The sequence below is a fragment of the Phacochoerus africanus genome, chromosome 8 (genome assembly GCF_016906955.1).
Source record: "Phacochoerus africanus isolate WHEZ1 chromosome 8, ROS_Pafr_v1, whole genome shotgun sequence".
Taxonomy (NCBI): domain Eukaryota; kingdom Metazoa; phylum Chordata; class Mammalia; order Artiodactyla; family Suidae; genus Phacochoerus; species Phacochoerus africanus.
The window spans coordinates 108,707,714-108,728,700 of NC_062551.1; the positions used below are offsets into that span (position 1 = coordinate 108,707,714).

Sequence of the window (20,987 nt, forward strand, 5' to 3'; positions counted from 1 at the left end):
TTTTTCTTGGCCTTAGTAAGACTCCCTATCTGGATCATAAGTACCAACATATGAAAAAAGACCAAATCGTGTGAAATGTACTAATTCAAACATGCTTAACACACACTTGCTGGTTTAAGAATGTATATGAAGATTAGTAAAGTGTGAATGAGAATAATAAACTCATTCTTCTTTAACCTGTGATAAATGTACATCAATCTTCCAATGACGGGATTATAAAATAACCTCCAGGGAGTATGCTGGACTAAGGTTAATAATCAGAAGGAACAAGAAATATGTCCTATGTCACAGTAAATTTATCAGATCATCTAAATAATCAAAAGAATTACCAGGAAAAAAGGGTGAAGCAACTTTTGGTTACAGTGGCATAAAGAGAACAGTGAATGTCATCCTGAAAGAGGAGTATAAAATTGCACAAAATTACAAAACTATGCGTTTCATCCTGTTGAACCTCAACTAAAGACAACAAATTGAGAGCCATAACTCAAAAGAACAAGAACTTTGGGTAAGAACACCAGGAGTCTTTAGCCTTCTAGCCACAGGCTATCATTTCCCCACCCTACCTCTGCCCCTCCAGGAAGTCTGACCAGGCCAGGGCTGGCAGTGAAAACCAGCAGCTTTGCCAGATGGAAGTGTCTTGGTTTGGAGCAAAAGGCCAAGAGGCACTATCAGTAAAAGTAGCAAATTCAGTAGGAAACAAACATAAAAATAACAACCCTAAAGCACAGGGGTGCTTTTCCAATTGGAATGTATTAGCTTTCTTTTTTTTTTTCCATGCTGTGACTCGGATGTACTAGCATTTCTATTGGCAGCTTAAACACACACATTTATCATCTGACCATTCTGTATTTCAGAAGTCCAAAAAGGGTCTCACTGGGCTAGAAGTAAAGTGTCGGCTGGGCTGCCTTCCTTTGCGAGGCTCTAGAAGAGAACTCATTTCCCGGCTTTTTCCAGCTTCGTGAGGCTGCCCACATTCCTTGGTCCTCAGTCCCCTTCCTCTCCTGTCCAAGCCAGAAATATTGCATCTTTCTGACCATTCTCTCCTAGGCACACCTCTCATTCTGACTCATTTTCTGCCTCCCTCTCGCACTTTTAAGGACCTCTATGGTTATCCTGAGACCACTAGATAATCTAGAATAATTTTCCTATCTCAAGATCCGCTGATGAGCAACCTCAATTCAATCAGCAACTTTCATTTCCCCTTGCCATGTAACCGAACATATCCACAGGTTTTAGAGATTAGGATGAGAACATCTCTGGAAGGCCATTATTACGTTTAACACATAGGGTAAGTGGCAAAACAGCTTGGAAATGAGAGAACCAAAGGACCTGGTAAGCTGCCCACACATTCCTGGTTAGCTGTGCAGAGGAAACAAGAGAAGGCAGAAAGTAAAAGCAGAGGCGCAAGCGAGAAATGGCCAACTCTGACAGTGTTTTCCAACCTACACACAGATCCATCCGCAGAGGGTAGAGCTTTATAGGATTAAGTTATCCATCACACCTCTACCCAGACACTGGCTAATCACTAAGCTATCTGGATGCAGGGGTGAACTCCAAGAAACCTAGTCTCTGGGGTGTTTTATCAAAAACACTATACATTGGGTAGCTTAAACATGATTTCTCACAGTTCTGGAGGCTGGGAAGTCCAAGATCAAGGCACAAGCAGATCTGGTGTGCTAGACCCTGCTTCCTGGTTCACAGTACTGTCTTCTCACTTTGTCCTCACATGGCAGAAAGGGAATGAGAGTTCTCAGGGGTCTCCATTTTAAATTAAAAAAAAAAAAATTTTTTTTTTTTCTTTTTAGGGCCATAGGTGAGGAATATGGAAGTTCCCAGGCAAGGGGGTCCAACTGGAGCTGCAGCTACCAGCCTATACTGCCGTCACAGCAATTCTAGATCCAAGCCACATCTGTGATCTACACCACAGCTCAAGGCAATGCCAGATCCTTAATCCACTGAGCAAGGCCAGGGATCAAACTCATGTCCTCATGGATATTAGTCAGGTTCTTAAGGTGCTGAGCCACAATAGGAACTTCTAAAAAATATTTTTATTCCATTCTTTTTTTTTGGCCTTGCCCATGGCATATGGAAGTTCCTGGACCAGGTATCAAACCCATGCCACAGCAGTACCACCACCAGATCCTTAACCACTAGGCCACCAGGGAACTCTCTTGGAGGTCTCTTTCTTTTGGGGGGGGATCTTTTTTTTTAGGGCCACACCCACAGCATGTGGAAGTTCCCAGGCTAGGGGTCCAATCAGAGCTGTAGGCACCGGCCTACGTCACAGCCACAGCCATTGGAGGTCTCTTTTATAAGGGAACTAATGCCATCCACAAAGGCTCTCACCTAATCACATCCCAAAGGCCCCATCTCCTAATACCATTATACTGCAATTTGAACGTGCACCTTAGGGGGGGTGGGCACCACATCCAGTCCATAACAGGAACCATGTTAAAACATTAAAACAATTTTTTAAAAAAAGAGCAGAGATATCAGCAGCCCAGACATATCCCAGATTTCACAGATGAAGGCCAGACAAGTTAATAAAAAAATAATAACCTCCAGGGAAAAACATGAGAATTCAGAGTTGCTAAAATACATTATCAAGAATGTCCTTTTTTTTTGAAGTAATTATATTTAATGTAAACAGACAGTACTCTAATTAAAAAGGCAAGGTAAAAAATTCTAACTGTTCATGAAACAAACACATAAGAACATGCAGTAGTTGATAGATACGCCATGGATTATTTACGAAAATATTGCTGGTGTAGCTATCCTAGAATCAGACAAAGCAGACTTTAAGACAAGAACCACTACAAGGTTACAGGATTTACCAACACATGATTGGATTGGTAAAAAAATCAAACCACTAAGAACATACAACAGTTCTAAAACCATATACACCCAATAACATTGTGTTTGTGAAGCAAAAATTAGAACGTCCAGTTTCTAATAAAAGCCTGTGAAACATGCAAAGAAAAAGGAAAAGTATGACCCATAGTCATAAAAAAGTCTATAATAGAAACTAACTTTCAGTGGGCCCATATGTTGAATTTAGCAGGTAGTATAAAGCTGATGTTATAAACATGTCCAAAAAAGTTTAATACCCAGAGCGATAAAATGGCACACTGAAGAACATTTGTATAACACAAGAGACGGCAGGAAAGGAGAAACAAAGCAACAAAAATCCTGAGTCATATAGAAAGTGAATATAAAATAGAAGATATAAATCCAAAATTATTAATAATTAAATGTGGATAGACTAAATACTAAATCAAAAAGGGAGAAATTTTCAGACTAGATAAAAACATACAATTGAATTACATGCTGTCAACAACAGACGCACAGTAGATCCAAAGACACAAAGACGCTGAAAGTAAAAGGAGGGGGAAAAACATAATATAACCAGTAATTGTAAGAGGAACAGATTGGCTACATTAACATAAAACAAAATAAACTTTATGATAAGAAAGATTACCCAAGGCAAAGAAAGACATTTCATAATGATGAAAAAGGTCAATACGTCAGGAAGGTATATCCCATATAATCCACATCATCACAGTGTAACAGATATACACCTTAATGGAGCCACAAAATTTATGAAGCAAAACCTGACCAAATGAAAAATACACAATTCAAGAATCATAGTTGGAGATACCAATACCTCACTCTCAGTATTTGATAAAACAAATAGAAAATCAGTCAATGCTAAGAGACTTGAACAGCCCTATAATTAACTTAACCTGCCATTTATAAAATACTCCACCCCAAAGGAGAATTTTTTTTTTCCCCAAGGATCCAAGGAATATTCTCCAGGATCAATCAAATGCTATACTGTAAAATAATTCCCAATAAATTTTAAGAGAATTTAAAATACATTCTTCAAAAAATAATTCAGAGCACCTTAGTGTATCATAAGGGAAATAAAATTAGTAATCAACAACAGGAAAAAGTTTGGGTAATCTCCAAATATTTGGTAAATAACATACTTCAGTACAACCTATGGGTCAAAGAAGAAATAAGAAAATTAGAAAATATCTTAAAAATGAATGAAAACAGGAGTTCCCTTCGTGGCGCAGTGGTTAACGAATCCGATTAGGAACCATGGGGTTGCGGGTTCGGTCCCTGCCCTTGCTCAGTGGGTTAACGATCCGGCGTTGCCGTGAGCTGTGGTGTAGGTTACAGACGCGGCTCGGATCCCGCGTTGCTGTGGCTCTGGCGTAGGCTGGTGGCTACAGCTCCGATTCAACCCCTAGCCTGGGAACCTCCATATGCCGCAGGAGTGGCCCAAGAAATAGCAACAACAACAACAACAACAACAAAAATGAATGAAAACAAAAACACAAATGTCAAATTTTATTGTATGCAGCCAAGAGGAAAATTTGTAGCTTTAAAAGCTTTAGAAAAGAACACTTCCAGTAAGCAGCCTGAGGTAACCTTTAAAAATGGTTCTCTATTCACTTGACCCAGAAAACCCCACAAAATCATGCAAATCAAGAGGTTCAAATATTCGTGTTTGCTTTAAGAACACTCGTGAAACTGCCCAGGCCACTAAGGGTATGCATATTCGAAAAGACACCAAGTATGTGAAGGATGTCACTCTACAGAAGCAATGTGTGCCCTTCTGTCATTACAATGGTGGAGTTGGTAGGTGTGTCCTGGCCAAACACAGGGTCAGTGGCCCAAAAAGAGTGAATTTTTAATGCACATGCTTAAAAATGCAGAGAGTGATACTGAACTTGAGGGCTTAGATGCAGAGCCTCTGGTCATTGAGCACATCCAGGTGAACAATGCCCCAAGATGCAGCACAGGACTTACAGAGCTCATGGTCAAATTAACCCTTACATGAGTTCTCCCTGCCACATTGAGATGATCCTTACTGAAAAAGAACAGATTGTTCCTAAGCCAGAAGAAGAGGCTGCACAGAAGAAAAAGATATACCAGAAGAAACTGAAGAAACAAAAACTTATGGCCCGGGAATATATTTCACAAAAATAAATGCAAATAAAAGTTAAAAAGAAAAGAACAAGGAACTCGGAAGTTCCCACCATGGCTCAGTGGTAACGAACCCGACTAGTATACATGAGGATGCAGGTTCACTCCCTGGCCTCGCTCTGTGGGTTAGGGTCTGGCGTTGCCATGAGCTATGGTGTAGGTCAGAGATGTGGCATTGCTGTGACTTTCATGCACGCCAGCAGCTGCAGCTCTGAGTCGACCCCTAGCCTGGGAACTTCCATATGCTGCACCTATGGCCCTAAAAAGAAAAAGAAAAAAAAAAAGAAAGAAAGAGAAAAAAAAAAAGAACTCAAATCAATCTAAGTCTTCCCTTTAAGAAACAAAAAACAGAAAATTAAATGAAAAGAGAAATATTAAAGCAGAAATCAATGAAATAAACAGAAAAAAAATTTTAAAGTCCATGAAATATTGGTTCTTTGAAAAGATCAACAAAGTTAACAAATCTTTAGCTAAATTTAAAACAAAAAGAGAATACAAGAATTACCAAAATCAAAAATGAAACCAGGATAACCAACCCTACAGATATGGAAAATTACCTAGAAAGACAAAGTAACCCAAACTGACTCAGGAAGAAATAAAAAATCTGAACAAATCTATATTAAATAAGTAAATTGATTAATAATTTCAGATCTTCCCACACAGAAAGTCCAAGCACAGATGGCTTCACTGGTGAATTCTATTAAATCTTTACAAAAGAAACAATACCAATCCTTCATAAGCTATTTCAGAAAACAGAGAAGGAAACATTTCCCAACTCATTCTACAAGGCCAGTTACCAAAGCCAGACAAACATATCTCAAGAAAACTACAGAGCAGTATCTCTAATGAATATAGACCCAAAAAATTCTTAACAAACTATCAGCTCACAGAATCCAGCAACAGAATCCCCATACCAAGTGGGATTTATACAGGAATGCAAGGTTGGCTTAATATCTCCAAATTAATATACCATATTAATTATCAATAGATTAATGAATAAAAATCACAGTCATCTCAAAAAAGAGGGAAAAATTTTGATACTCATTCATGATTTAAAAAAAAAAATTGAAACAAAAAAAACCTTTAGGATTTCCCACTGTGGCTCAGTGGTTAACAAACCCAACTAGTATCCATGAAGATGCAGGTTCGATCCCTGACCTTGCTCAGTGGATTAAAGATCCGGTGTTGCCCTGAGCTGTGGTGTAGGTCACAGACATGGCTCAGATCTGACATTGCTGTGGCTGTGGTGTAGGCTGGCAGCTACAGCTCCAGTTCAACCCCTAGCCTGGGAACCTTCATATGCCTCGGGTGCGGCCCTAAAAAGACACACATACACATAAAACCTCTAAATAAACCCAAAATAGAAGAAAGCTTCCTCGACCTAATAATGGGCATCTAAGAGAAACTTAGAACTGACATCATACTCACTGATTCAAGATTAGATGCTATTCCCCAAAGATCAAAAAACAAGGCAAAGATTCCTGCTCATTTTATTTATTCAGCACTGTACTAGAATCTAGGTGGTAAAACAGAGGGGAAAAAGGATTCAGATTAGAAAGGAAGCAGCACACTTGTCTTTCACAGATGATAGGATCTGGTATATAGAAAACCCTATGAAATCTACAAAAACCTACTAGAACTAAAAACAAGTTCAGCAAGTACACAGGATACTAGGGCAAAATAAAAATTAGCTGTCTTTCTATATAGTAGTAGTAAGAAATTGAAAAAGAAATTGAGAAAAATGCCATTCAAAATAGCACCAAAAAGGATACAATGCATAGAAATAAATTTAACCAAAACAGTACAAGATGTATATATTGAAAACTTCAATACATTGTTGAGAGAAATTAATGATCTAAATAAATGGAATGGTATTTGATGTTCATGGATTAGACGACAATATTGTTAAAGTAGCATTTCTTCCCAAACTGATCTATGGATTTAAGACAATATAATCTCTATCAAAATTCCAACAGGTGTTTTTACAGAAATTGACCGAATAATCCTCAAATGAATATAGAAGCACAAATTTTTTACTGATAATAGCTAAACTAAATTTTCATTACTCAATATCAAAAGTTAATTATAAACCTAATATAACAAAGATGGTGTAATATTGGTATAAAGAAAGAATATAAATGAAAGAAAGAAGATAAAAAGTCCAGAAATAAACACTTACATTTATGGTCAAATGATTTCCAACCAAAATGTCAAAGCAAACCATGGGAAGAGAATCTTTCCAATGAGCAGTGAATAAATTCAAAATGTGATATATCCATGCAATGGATATTACTCAGCCATGAAAGGGAACAAATTATTGATACATGCTACAGCATGGATGAACCTTAATATTATGCTAAATTAAACAAGTTAGACACAAATGTCTATATGATTCCATTTATAATAGATTCTAGAAAACAAAAGTATCTATAGACAGAAAGCAAATCAGTGGTAGCCTGAGGCTTGGCTAGAAGGAGGAAATAAATGCAAACAGGCATAAGGAGACTTTATAGGGGAATGGAAATATTCTAAAACTGAATTGTAGTGATGATCGCACAACTTGTAAAAGTACAAAAAAGAAATCACTGAAATGGACACATACTGCAGGCGAGTTTCATACAATGTAAGTCATTTCCCAATAAAGCTGTTTTGGTTTTGGTTTTGTTTTTAAAAAAGAGAGAGATGGTAATTTTCCATCCCTAGAGTATACAAGCAGAGACTGAACAAGTTCCCATCAGGGACGCAAGGGGACAAGTCTCCATGACCTTCATACCTGACCTCACTGTCCATCACTAAGAGTGTGTGGCCTTTTGACACAAAATGCTAGTTTATACCTTTTTTGTGGCTTTTCCCAGTTGCTATTCCTAAGGTTATAAAAGAGAAAATATGCATGACTGTTCTTCCAAATATTTCACTTGCGAACATTGAACATAGAATGCTTTTCACCTTTCGTCCCGTAAAGGCAGCCCGATGAAGCGGCGTGTCTCCCATGTCATTTAACACATTTACTTCTGCACCAGCCTAGTAAACAGGAAAGCTTTTAACATCTTCCACATTTCAAGAAACATATAAAGGTGAGAATAATTCCCTAAAAATATATTAAGTACTTTTTAATGTAAAAAAATTGTTAATATTGACTGGTTGTCCCTACTAAATATAAATTCAGTTCATAGTAAAATAGTAAACTTTCTGAAAGGTCAAAAATCTACCTGATAGGTAGAAAATAAAAAGCTACTTTTCTTTAAAAATCCATACACCCTTCACTCTACTTGAGAAACACTCATATTATAAAAAGGGAGAACCATTTCTGAATAAAATAGCATATTTTCTTCACCAATTTATTAAGTTTAAGCAAAAAAAAAAGATATGAACATTTATTGAAATAATAAAGGAGCTAGAGGTTTAATGACTGCCCTTAGCTCGTGATTTTCAGGTTTGGGGCCGAAAACAGATTAATTTTAGGATGCAATGCAACTTCAGAACTATCACTATGCAAAAAATTACTACAGAATAGAGAAATATGAGTTCTTAAATTATATAGTACTCATTAAGAGAGTCTGACATTTTTTAATTACAAAGGATGTGCTTTGGCTATTCTTTTAACTATGTTCAAAAAACACAGTATCTTCATTAATTCATATATCCATTTTTGCAACTTTAAAAAGTAAGTAAAAATCAAGTGACTGAAAAAACAGACTTTTAATTAATCAAGCTAACCTAATTTATGTACTTAGCAAAGAACAATGAAATGGCAAGCAATTTCTTTAAATAGGCCATTACAGCCCAGATGGCTTTTCTAAGACTTTTATAATTTCTATAATAGCAATATTTGCTTCATTCATTTAATAATTAAAGCCATAAATACACCTTTAACAGATCCTGGACCACTTGTCTATGTCCAAAATAGCACGCCAGATGAAGAGGTGTCCAGCCCAAATTAGATTTACTTCTTCCTAAAAAAAATGGAAAGAGATATTTTCAGATGTTATTAAGGTAACTTCATAATAAAATTAATTTCTCCCTAATACTCTGCTCCAGTACATTGGCCAGTGGCTCCCCTTCTCACTCTGCTGCTGATGAGTTAAGAGGCAGGAGACATGACAGAGGAGGGCGTGCTCCCAGTGTGATGGGTTAGAACTCACAGGACCCAGAATCTGATGCCACCTTCCTCACCCAATATCCTTTTTAAGAGGTTGGAAGGAGACATTATGGGGGTTACATTCAAACTAGGTGATTTCTAGTAGCCTATAGCTCTAAGGTGTCAAATATCTAACCTCTGTGCCACCATCAGGCAAAGATGTGGTTCTCTTGGCACAGCAGTTCATAAAAAGCACCTCTCTCTGGTGTGGAGAAAAGGGAACCCTTACACTGTTGGTGGCAATGCAAATTGGTGCGACCGCTATGAAAAACAGTATGGAGGTCCCTCAAAAAACTAAAAACAAAGCTGCCACATTACTAAAAATAAAGCAATCCCATTCCTGCACATATATCCCAACAAAACGAATTTGAAAAGATACATGCACCCCAACGTTCACAGCAGCAGTGTCTACAATAGCCAAGACATGGAAACAACCTAAATGTACATCAACAGATGAACAGAGAAGATACACACACACAATGGAATGCTATCAGCCATAAAAAAGAATGAAATGACATCGGCAGCAACATGGATAGACCTAAAGATAATCATACTAAGTGAAGTCAGAAAGAGAACAACCATGATTATTAATACCATGATTATCACTTGCTTATGGAATCTAAAATATGTCACAAATGAACTTATCTTTAGGAAATAGAAATGGACTCACAAAGAGAATAGACTTATGGTTGCCGAGGGGGAGGAGGAAGGATGGATTGGGAGTTTGGGGTTAGCCAATGCAAATTACTGTATACATAATGGATCAACAGTAAGGTCCTACTGGATAGCCCAGGAAACTATATTCACTCTCCTATGATGATCCATAATGGAAGGGGGCAGGGGAAGCAGCTCTTTGAAAACCTGTCCAGGAGTTCCCGTTGTGGCGCAGTGGTTAACGAATCCGACTAGGAACCATGAGGTTGCGGGTTCAGTCCCTGCCCTTGCTCAGTGGGTTAACGATCCGGCGTTGCCGTGAGCTGTGGTGTAGGTTGCAGACGCGGCTCGGATCCCGCGTTGCTGTGGCTCTGGTGTAGGCCGGTGGCTACAGCTCCGATTCAACCCCTAGCCTGGGAACCTCCATATGCCTCGGGAGCGGCCCAAGAAATAGCAACAACAACAACAACAGCAAAAAAAGACAAAAGACAAAAAAAAAAAAAAAAACCTGTCCAGTATCAGGAGGGTGGATGAAGGGGGAACTTGTAATGAATCTTCCCTGCAGTGTTTGGAAAGCTATTAGTGCTACAGGCAGTGTCTGAAAGTGCAGTCTTGACTTTAGAGAAAATCTCAGGTAACTGATAAGGGTTACCAGGGTGGTAGAGTCCAACTAAATAACAAGAACCAAAAGTAAAGGCAATGAAACATCAGATCCTAGCTAAGGAGAGGATAAAACAACCGAGCGGGGTGAAATTGAACCACATGATTCAATACAGGAAACAAACAAACAAACAAACAAACCCTATAGCTTAGAACTGGATTACCAAAATTCCAAATCAGCCTTGAGAGAACACAGCCTGTCAGAGCCACAAGGCTCACCGGCCCGGAGGGTCTACTAAAGCCCAGAAGCCCGCTGCCCACCGTGCCTCAGGCAGAGCTGGAGGTTTAACAACCACGCTCAGCTCCTGGATTGCAGGTTTGGGGCCAACAGAAAGCTCACCAGCCTCAGCAAACCCCAGACAGACCTCTAACAGCTGCCAGAGGGACTGCCACTAGTGACCCTGTGATGGCCTGCCATTTACCCAACTCCCCCTACTGCTCCCTCTCAAATGGGTGCCCTCTGAAACCCCAAGTCCACAGGAAATAAATCCTAGGGCCACAGTTTGTTTCATGCAACATTTCTTTTTATCCTCTGTCCTTAACTGAAACCTAGCTCTTCCTTATGAAAACGACTCACCTTTATCAGGTGGTGCCTGCCAGTTCCCACACCCCGACTGGTCCTCCCAGCACAAAAGCCATGTGAATCTCCCCATTAAACCCAATGTGGGAGTTCTTGTTGTGGCTCAGTGGGTTAAGGAACCCAACTAGTATCCATGAGGATTCAGGTTCAATCCCTGGCCTCGCTCAATGGGTTAAGGCTCAGGTGTCACTGTGAGCTGCAGCGCAGGTTACAGACATGGCTCTATCTGGTGTTGCTATGGCTGTGGTGTAGACCAGCAGTTGCAGCTCCAATTCAACCCTTAGCCTGGCAACTTCCACATCCCGCACATGCGGCCCTAGAAAGACAAAACAAAACAAAAAAAAACCCACAAAACCCCAATACAGTCATTGGTCAATGACTTCACTTCACAGCCCCTCCCTTGAGGCTTTTGTCACTAAACCACAGCTACGCCTCCCTCAAATGCCTTCTCTTCTCCCATCTACCATCTGCCCCATGGCTGCCCCCTCACCTGGCAACACAGCCTCTCTTTCTGTGGCAAGTCCCACCACCATCTCAGGTGCATTACACCACTGGCCCATGAGCTTCCACAGCCCTGCACCCTGTTCGGGGGTGGGTGGTGGGAGGCGTCTCCCACTGCTCTGGCACTAGTTCCCAGAGTTCTGTGCAGACTCCACTTTGTCTGATTAGCCCTTCATTACTGGTATGACCAAAATGATACAGCCTGGCCCTTTCTCACTGCTTTAATTATTTACATGTTGTTCAATTCAAAAGTCACATTTCCAACTCTCTACTAGACATCTCCACACCTTATGCCTAGGAAGCACAAAGCCGAACTCACCTGCTGTCTCACACACACACTAACACACAAATCAGGTTTCCCTTCCACACCGTTTTCACAACAGACCGCCCCATTATTCACCACACTTCTCCAGTCAGAAGTGCCACTCCTGCCTGCTTTCTTCTTTCCATCCCCATAATCGTCCCATCAATCCTACCTCCTAAATGTTAATTATACCTACTTTTCACCACTCCCACAGCCTCTACTCCCATCTCACCTAAAATGGTCTCCTCTGGGTTACTAAGGCAGCTTCTGTGGGTCTCCTCACAGTAGCGGTTTACAAATGGGGTCCTCAGAAGTCAAACTTCCAAAAACCTAAATTATTCTTAAAACACTCCAAATATCCTTTATACTCTACTACTTATTATGGATAATCCCAAAATATTTGATCAGTAAGAAGCAGCAAATTTAGAAATATTTATAGAAAACTGTGGCGTTCCCATCATGGCACAGCGGAAATGAATCCAACTAGGAACCATGAGGTTGCGAGTTCGATCCTTGGCCTCGCTCAGTGGGTTAAGGATCCGGCATTGCCATGAGCTGCGGTGTGGGTCGCAGATGCAGCTCAGATCCAATGTTGCTATGGCTCTGGCATAGGCCAGCAGCTACAGCTCCCATTCAACCCCCAGCCTGGGAACCTCCATGTGCTGCGAGTGCAGCCCTAAAAAGGAAAAAAAAAGAAAAGACAAAAAAGAAAATTGTACCAAAACTGACTATTAAAGCACAGGGAAGTCCCAGCAGGGTAATACACAAGTAACTTCCTCTTTGGTTCTGCCAGCAAAGTGACAGGGCAGCATTATACAGAATCATGTGTTGATGCTGCTGACGATAGAAGTTCTTATTTTGCTTTCAAAACTTATTTCTTGTGAGTTCCCATTGTGGCACAGCAGAAACAAATCCCACTAGTATTCATGAGGATGTGGGTTCGATCCCTGGCCTCGCTCAGTGGGACTGGGATCCAGCACTGTCCTGAGCTGTGGTGTAGGTTGCAATTGTGGCTCAGATCCTGCGTTGCTGCGGCTGTGGTGTAGGCCGGGAGATCTAGCTCTGATTTGACCCCTAGCCTGGAAACTTCCATATGCCATACGTCTGGCCCTAAAAAACAAACCAAAACAAAACTTATTTCTTGGAACATCACTAACAATATGTTTATACTAATAAACATACTGGTATTTATTTCACTTGCAAGAATGTCTCACCATTAGCAACAGAGAGGACCAAAAACACACACTTTAACATGGCAACAGCTACATGCACAACAACCCAGTTAGCTCGTCCTTTGTGCCCGAGCCTAGAAGTGCCAACCTTACCCTTCAACAGCGTGTCAGCACCTCCCTCCCTTCAACTTGACATCAGAACATTCCTTCCAGGAACATCTCTATGTTGACTGTTGGGCTTTAATTCCTGCAGAATCATAATACACTTTGCCATCTTCTCAAGTTCTCAGGGTTTGGAAAAGCAAATGAGATAGAAAACAATTGAGAAAGAAATGCCAGGCGCAAGGATTCCCACGGGGAAACACTAAGCAGCCTCTACTCACTTCCTATGGGTCAAGTCACATCTCCTGATAGGCTGTTCTACATAAGCCCTTTAACTGCCCTTAAGATAAATGAGGGTATAATGAGGGTGAAATTTTGAAAAAGCATTTACATCTGTCTTTCAGTTTTACGTTTCCAAGTAGGTGACTCTTCACTCACTAGCCTGAGGCAACCGGGGACGCGGGCGGGGTTGGGCAGAAAGGGTCACTGATGATGATCAAATCAGGAGCCTTTCTCGCATTCAGAACTGAATCCCAAGTAAAGATTAAGAAACAGGTTTCTGGAGTTCCCATCGTGGCGCAGTGGTTAACGAATCCGACTAGGAACCATGAGGTTGCAGGTTCGGTCCCTGCCCTTGCTCAGTGGGTTGACGATCCGGCGTTGCCGTGAGCTGTGGTGTAGGTTCCAGACGCGGCTCGGATCCCGCGTTGCTGTGGCCGTGGCGTAGGCCAGTGGCTTCAGCTCCGATTCGACCCCTAGCCTGGGAACCTCCATATGCCAAGGGAACGGCCCAAAGAAATAGCAAAAAAGACAAAAAAAAAAAAAAAGAAACAGGTTTCTGTTGAAGGACTTTTAGAATTCTTTTAGCACTCCAAGAATCAATTCAGACTATATATTCCAGACAAGGTGGGTCACGGTTTCTCTTCTACTGCTAAGATAATGCTCTTTTCCCACTGAAGGTGGGGTCATGAGGTTTGTTGTTCTAGGACAGAAGGAGGATGTGACCAGCAGAACAAAGTACCCACGAGGGCCAGAGGGCTATGGGAGAGGGAGAGACCTAACAGGACCTGTGGCTCCTGACCCTAAGCCCAGAGAGTGAGAGAAGTCGGGGGAACACTGAGAACACACAGTGGCATAGGGGACACTAGGAAAAGACCCCTGGCAGGCCATCTGTCCTGGCACCAACCTGCACGGTGGCTACCTCAAAGTAAACCCAATCGTGTCAGCAGAGGGAAGGCCGAATTCTGGCCACCCAGCGCTGCCCTAAGCTCTCACGTGTCTCCCCCTCCACGGCCACACCCACAGAAGTGGGGCTGAGCTGAACCAGCAAGCCTAGGCCACGGGCCAGAGAGGCTCAGGGTACCACTGAGCCAACAAGGGCCCCAGTGAGTCTCCTGAGCCAGCCCAGGAGTGCCTCCTGTATTTAAGACAAACTGAAAGACCCAAGTCTGATTCCTGAGGAGTTTTACTTCAGCTACAAACATTTACAGAGCACAAGAAAAGGGTTCACTGAGGAAGCCAAGGCCATACACACAGAGCAAGGCTTGCCTTAAATGGAAATGTGCTGCAAGCAAGCTTAGTGCTAAATAAATGATAAAGCAGTACATACTCACCAGAAAAAGCTAAGAAATCAATTCAAAGCTTACCTTTGCAGTTAATGTCAGCAATTACTTCATTCTTTTCTATGGTTTCTAACAAGTGTCTTACTTCTTCAGCGTTGCCATTTCTCGCATGATGAAGAAGCTGTTGTTCTGCTTCTGTATTCATGTTCTAGATTTAAAAAATAATAGCATTGCTATTATCTAAGAACATAATTAGGGGATTAATTAATCTCCAAAATTTCTAAACACCTTCTGCAGCTCCATACCAAAAAAACAAACCACCCCATCCAAAAATGGGCAGAAGATCTAAACAGACAATTCTCCAAAGAAGACATACAGATGGCCGAAAAACACATGAAAAGATGTTCAACATCACTCATCATTAGAGACATGCATATCAAAACCACTATATGACACCACCTTACACCAGCTAGAACAGGCCATCATCAAAAAAGTCTACAAACAATAAGTGCTGGAGAGGGAGTGGAGAAAAGGGAACCCTATTACACTGTTGGTAGGAATGTAAACTGGTATAACCACTGTGGAACACAATATGGAGATTCCTCAGAAAACTAAACATATAACTACCATTTGATCCAGCAATCCCACTCCTGGGCATCTATCCAGAGAAAACCAGGACTCAAAAAGACACATGTACTCCAGTGTTCACTGCAGCACTATTTGCAATAGCCAAGACAAGGAAACAACCTCAACGTCCACCCACAGAGGAGTGGATCAAGAAGATGTGGTACATACACACAATGGACTATTACTCAGCCATTAAAGAGAAAGAAAGAATGGCATTTGCAGCAACACGGATGGACCTGGAAATTATCATGCTAAGTCAAGTCAGTCAGACAATGAAACACCAACATCAAATGCTATCACTTACACGTGGAATCTGAAAAAAGGACACAATGAACTTCTTTACAGAACAGATACTGGACTTACAGACTTTGAAAAACTTATGGTTTCCAAAGGAGAGAGGTTGGGGGGATGCTGAGGGTTTGGGATGGAAATGCTATATCATTGTACAACTATAAGTGTAATAAATTAATTGAGTAATGTAAAAAATAATAACATTGCTATTATCTAAGAACATAATTAGCTTTTGGATATTATCTGATAAAAGGAAAAAAAATCTTCATTTTGCTGCTAATAATACAGACACAAGAACTAATTAATCAGGTGCAGGGCCAAAACTTGACCTGGAGATTCCATGCCCTTTGTGTTATTACTGAAGTGCACTAGATATTTGGGCAAGTTTCTTACTCTCTTGAAACCTCAGTTTCCTCATTTGCGAAACAGATCATAATTGATTTCATAATCTGTTTTAAGATTGTATCTATGAAAGCATTCTATCAAAAAAGTATTTTGTAAATAATTATTAGTACAATAACTAGACAAAGTCTTAAAATACAGCAATTCAGACGTTTTCACTGTGGCCCAGTGGATTAAGGATCTGGCATTGTCTCTGAAGCAGCTTGGGTCACTGCAGAAGTGCAGGTTCAATCCCTGGCCTGGCCCAGTGGGTTAAGGATCTAATATTGCTACAGCTGCGGTATAGGTCCTAGATGTGGCTTGGATTCTATCCCTGGCCTAGGAACTTCCATGGACCAGAGATGTGGCCAAAAAAAAAAAAAAAAAAAACCCAAAAAAACGGCAATTCAGCAGTTCGTATAGAAATATCCTAAGACAAGACGTAAATTAACACTTTTAAAACCTGTGAGGGAGTGTCTGCTATGGCACAGCGGGTTAAGAATACAACTGCAGGAGTTCCTGCTGTGGTACAACAGAATTGGCAGCATTTTTTGGAGGCTTGGGACACAGGTTCGCTCCCCAGACTGGCACAGTGGGTTAAGGATCCAGCGATGCTGCAGCTGCAGCTTAGATCAAAACTACAGCTTGGGGAGTTCCCATCATGGCGCAGTGGTTAATGAATCCAACTAGAAACCATGAGGTTGAGGGTTCGATCCTTGACCTTGCTCAGTAGGTTATGGATCCAGTGTTGCCATGAGCTGTGGTGTAGGTTGCAGACGCGGCTCAGATCCCGCGTTGCTGTGGCTGTGGCGTAGGCCAGCGGCTACAGCTCCGATTAGACCCCTAGCCTGGGAACCTCCATATGCCTCGGGAGCAGCCCTAGAAAAGGCAAAAAAAGAGTGCTCGCTTCGGCACCACATATACTAAAATTGGAATGATACAGAGAAGATTAGCATGGCCCCTGTGCAAGGATGACACGCAAATTCATGAGGCATTCCATATTTTTAAGTTCATCTTGAAATAAATTCAGTAAAAAACAAAAAACAAAAAAAAAGGAAAGGCAAAAAGACCAAAAAAACACTACAGCTTGGATCTAATCCCTGGTCCAGGAACTCCATATGCTGTGGGTCAGCCAAAAAAGAAAAAAAAAAAGAATACAACTGTAACAACTCAGGTCACTGTGGAGGCTAGGGTTCAAACCCCAGCCCAGCACAGTAGGTTAAAGGATCCGGCATTGCCAGTTGCAGCATAGTTCACAGATGCAGCTTGGTCAATCCCCGGCCCAGGAACTTCCTTCCACATGCTGTGAGTGCAGCCATTAAAAAAAAAAAAAAAAAGCCTGTGAGAAAATATATTATACACAGGGATCCTGGAATACTCATACTTAACAAATTTTTTTTTGGGGGGGGGTCTTTTTAGGGCCACACCTGTGGCATATGGAGGTTCCCGGGATAGGGGGTTGAATCAGAGCTGCAGCTGCCAGCCTATGCCACAGCCACAGCCACAGCCACAGGGGATCCAAGCTGTGTCTGTGACCTACACCACACCAACAGTGGATCCTTAACCCAATGAGTAAGGCCAGGGATCAAACCCACATCCTCAGGGATACTAACTGGGCTGGTTTTCCACTAAGCCACGATGGGAACTTCTAAACTCTCATTTTCTTACCAAGTCTCAAGCCAATTATAGAGGATTACAACCAAATTGAAAGCATGTATATCAAAATGTTATGAAAAGCAATTCCCAGAAAAAATACAAATTTCTTTCATACTATCAGTCAAATGCAATATGCTATTGTTTTCCTACCTAATTAGCAAAAATTAAAAAATGAAATACAGCAACTGCTGGGATGAACAGAAAATGTGCACTCCAATAAACTGCTAATATTATACATATCGTTATATGCATACAATCTTGTACATGTTACAGAGGGAGAGGCAACAATTTGACAAGATCAAATAATTTCAAAATATTCACACACTCAGGTTATCATTATTTATGATAATGCATGTTATGATATTGCATGTTGCTGCAAATGACATTATTATTCATGTCACACCCGTCAGAATGGCCATCATTAAAAAGTCTACTAACAATAAATGCTGGAGAGGATGTGGAGAAAACGGAACCCTCCTAGACTGCTGGTGGAAATGTCACCAGCATCCATGTCACCATCCAGGTTGGTGCATCCATTGTGGTGAGCAGTGTTGAGGTTCCTTAAAAAACTAAATATAGAACTACTATATGATCCAGCAACCCCACTCTTGGGCATACACCCAGAAAAAATTTTAAAAAAATGCATGTACCCCAATGAGCACTGCAGCATTATTTACAACAGCCAAGACATGGAAAAAACCTAAATGTCATTCAACAAAGGACTGGATAAAGATGTGGTACATATATACAATGAAATATTACTCAGCCATTAAAAAAAAAAAGAAAGAATGCCATTGCAGCAACATGGATGGACCTAAAGATTATCATACTAAGTGAAGTAACTCCGACATAGACAAATACAAGATCACTAATATGTGGATTAATAAAAAATGATAAAGAACTTATTTACAAAACAGAAACAAACTAATGGTTACCAAAGTGGAAATGTTGCAGAGAGGGATGGACTGGGAGGTTGCGACTCAATATACACACACTACTATATACAAAATCCATTGGTAACAAGGACTTACTATATAGCTGAGGGAAATCTATTCAATACTCTGTAATAGCCTATATGGGGAAAAAAATCTGAAATATATAATATTTATAATGTTATAAAAATAAATGTGTATATTAAATATAAAGTATAAATTTTATATTATAAATATATTTATAATATAAATATAATTGATATTAATCATTTTATAAAATTATTTATATAATCATAAATATATATTTCACTTTGCTGTACACCTAAACTAACTCTGTAAGTCACCTATACTCCAATAAAATGTAGAAAAATAAAACTGTCTTAAAAATGCTCGAAGAACTATGAGTTCCTATCATGGCTCAGTGGTAATGAACCTGACTAATATCCATAAGGACGTGGGCTTGATCCCTGGCCTCGCTCAATGGGTTAAGGATCCAGCATTGCCGAAAGCTGCAGCATAGGTCACAGACACAGCTTGGATCCAGTTCTCAGGGAGAGTGGAAGCAGAGCAGAAGAGCAGGCTGCTCCCCCACAAACCCCTGCCGGCCATGGGCCCTATCAGATAACCAGCCCTGTTCCCAGCACTCACTCACGTCCTCTTGAAAGGGCTCCAATAAACTCTCAGGAAAGCCAATCTCAAACTCTTACCCAGAGACTGATTTTCAGTGCATAACAGTGACCATAATGTCCTTTCTTCATACAGCTTGTTAATCAGTGTTTTTACTGATCATCTTGGCATTCATTATTTGTGCATACATTTATTAAAATAACATAACATTTGATTAATCATTTTAAAAGTTTAACAATACTTATATTCATTGTAGCCCTATTTATAAAACAAAAAAAAGTTAAATAATAGCCATCAATAAAGGTTTGGTCACATAGCTGAGTACTATGAAAACATTAAAAAGGTTGTAAAAAGATCTAAACAGACATTTCTCCAAAGACAGACAAATGGCCAAAAAACACTTGAAAAGATGTTCAATATCACTAATTATTGGAGAAATGCATATCAAAACTACGAGATATCACCTCACATCAGTCAGAATATCCATCATCAAAAAGTCTATAAAAAATAAACGCTAAAGAAAGTGTGGAGAAAAGGGAAGCCTCCTACACTGTTAGTGGGAATGTAAAGTGGTGCAGCCACTGTGGAAAACAGCATGGAGGTTCCTTTAAAAACTAAATATCGAACTACTATATGATCCAGCAATCCCACTCCTGGGCATGTATCTCAAGAAGACCATGATTTGAAAAGATACATGCACCCAATGTACACTGCAGAACTATTTACAACAGTTCCAGACATGGAAGCAGTGAAAATGTCCATCAACAGAGAATTAGATAAAGAAGATGTGGTACATATATACAATAGATATTACTCAGCCATAAAAAAGCATGAAATAATGCCATTTGCAGCAATATGGATGGACCTAGAAATTATCCTAAGTGAAGTCAGAGGAAGACAAATATGAAATCACTAATATGTGGAATCTAATAAAAATGATACAATAAAACTTACAAAACAAACAGATTCAATGATTTCGAAACCAAACTTGCAGCTACCAAAGGGGAAACACTGAGGGGGAATAAATTAGGGGGGTGGGACTGACATATACTCGCTACTATATATAAAACACACAACAAAGACCTACTGCATAGCACAGGGAATTTTACTCAATAATGTGTAATAACCTATATGGGAAAAGAATCTGAAAAGGAATGGATATATATAATTGATTTACTTTGCTGTACGCCTGAAATTACCACAATTTGTAAGTCAACTGTATTCCAATAAAATTACTAAAAATTAAAAGGCTTTCTAAAAGAATTTCTAAAACTACTGAATTCCAATGTATCATTAGGTCAGGTGGTTCCAACATAACGATCTCTATATATGTTTCACATGTTCACAGAGAAAAAGTGGGTAGTACATCAGGATGATAGAGGTTACTCTTTGCAGTGAAATTATGAATGGCTATATACATCTTTTTATTTTTTTAAGGGCCACACCCAAGGCATATGGAGGTTCCCTGGCTAGGGGTCAAATCAGAGCTGTAGCTGCCAGCCTACGCCACAGCAATGCAGAATCCTTAACCCACTGAGTGAGGCCAGGGATTGAACCTGCGTCCTGTCCTCATGGATGCTATCAGATTCGTTAACCACTGAGCCACAACGGGAACTCCTAAATGTCTTTTGATAGCTGTGTTTTCTCAATTCCCTACAATATAAAGGCATTTCTTTATAATAAGAAAAATTTATTGAAGATAAAACAAAAAACTTATCAAATTAAAAGGACATTTTGTCACAGATGTTTTTCTATTTTTCATTAGACAAGTGCAGTAAATAAGGACTAAAAGTATACTTTGCTGA

At 40.1% G+C, this 20,987-nt stretch overlaps 1 protein-coding gene and 1 non-coding gene across 4 annotated transcripts in view; one reads left to right on the forward strand and one right to left on the reverse strand.

Moving 5' to 3' along the window:
* OSBPL1A (oxysterol binding protein like 1A) overlaps positions 1 to 20,987 on the reverse strand; it is a 221,513-nt gene that overhangs the window by 188,721 nt on the left and 11,805 nt on the right. For all 3 annotated transcript variants that reach the window (XM_047793943.1, XM_047793944.1, XM_047793942.1), the window contains exons 2-4: positions 14,753 to 14,876; positions 8,863 to 8,948; positions 7,942 to 8,016 (exon numbers count right to left, since the gene is read on the reverse strand). In XM_047793943.1, coding sequence (XP_047649899.1) covers positions 7,942 to 8,016; positions 8,863 to 8,948; positions 14,753 to 14,873 — 282 coding nt within the window. In that variant the 5' untranslated portion in view covers positions 14,874 to 14,876. The remainder of the gene's footprint in view (positions 1 to 7,941; positions 8,017 to 8,862; positions 8,949 to 14,752; positions 14,877 to 20,987) is intronic.
* Positions 16,867 to 16,973, forward strand: LOC125134854 (U6 spliceosomal RNA). The gene has a single exon (XR_007136841.1). It is a non-coding gene; the product is annotated as a U6 spliceosomal RNA (small nuclear RNA).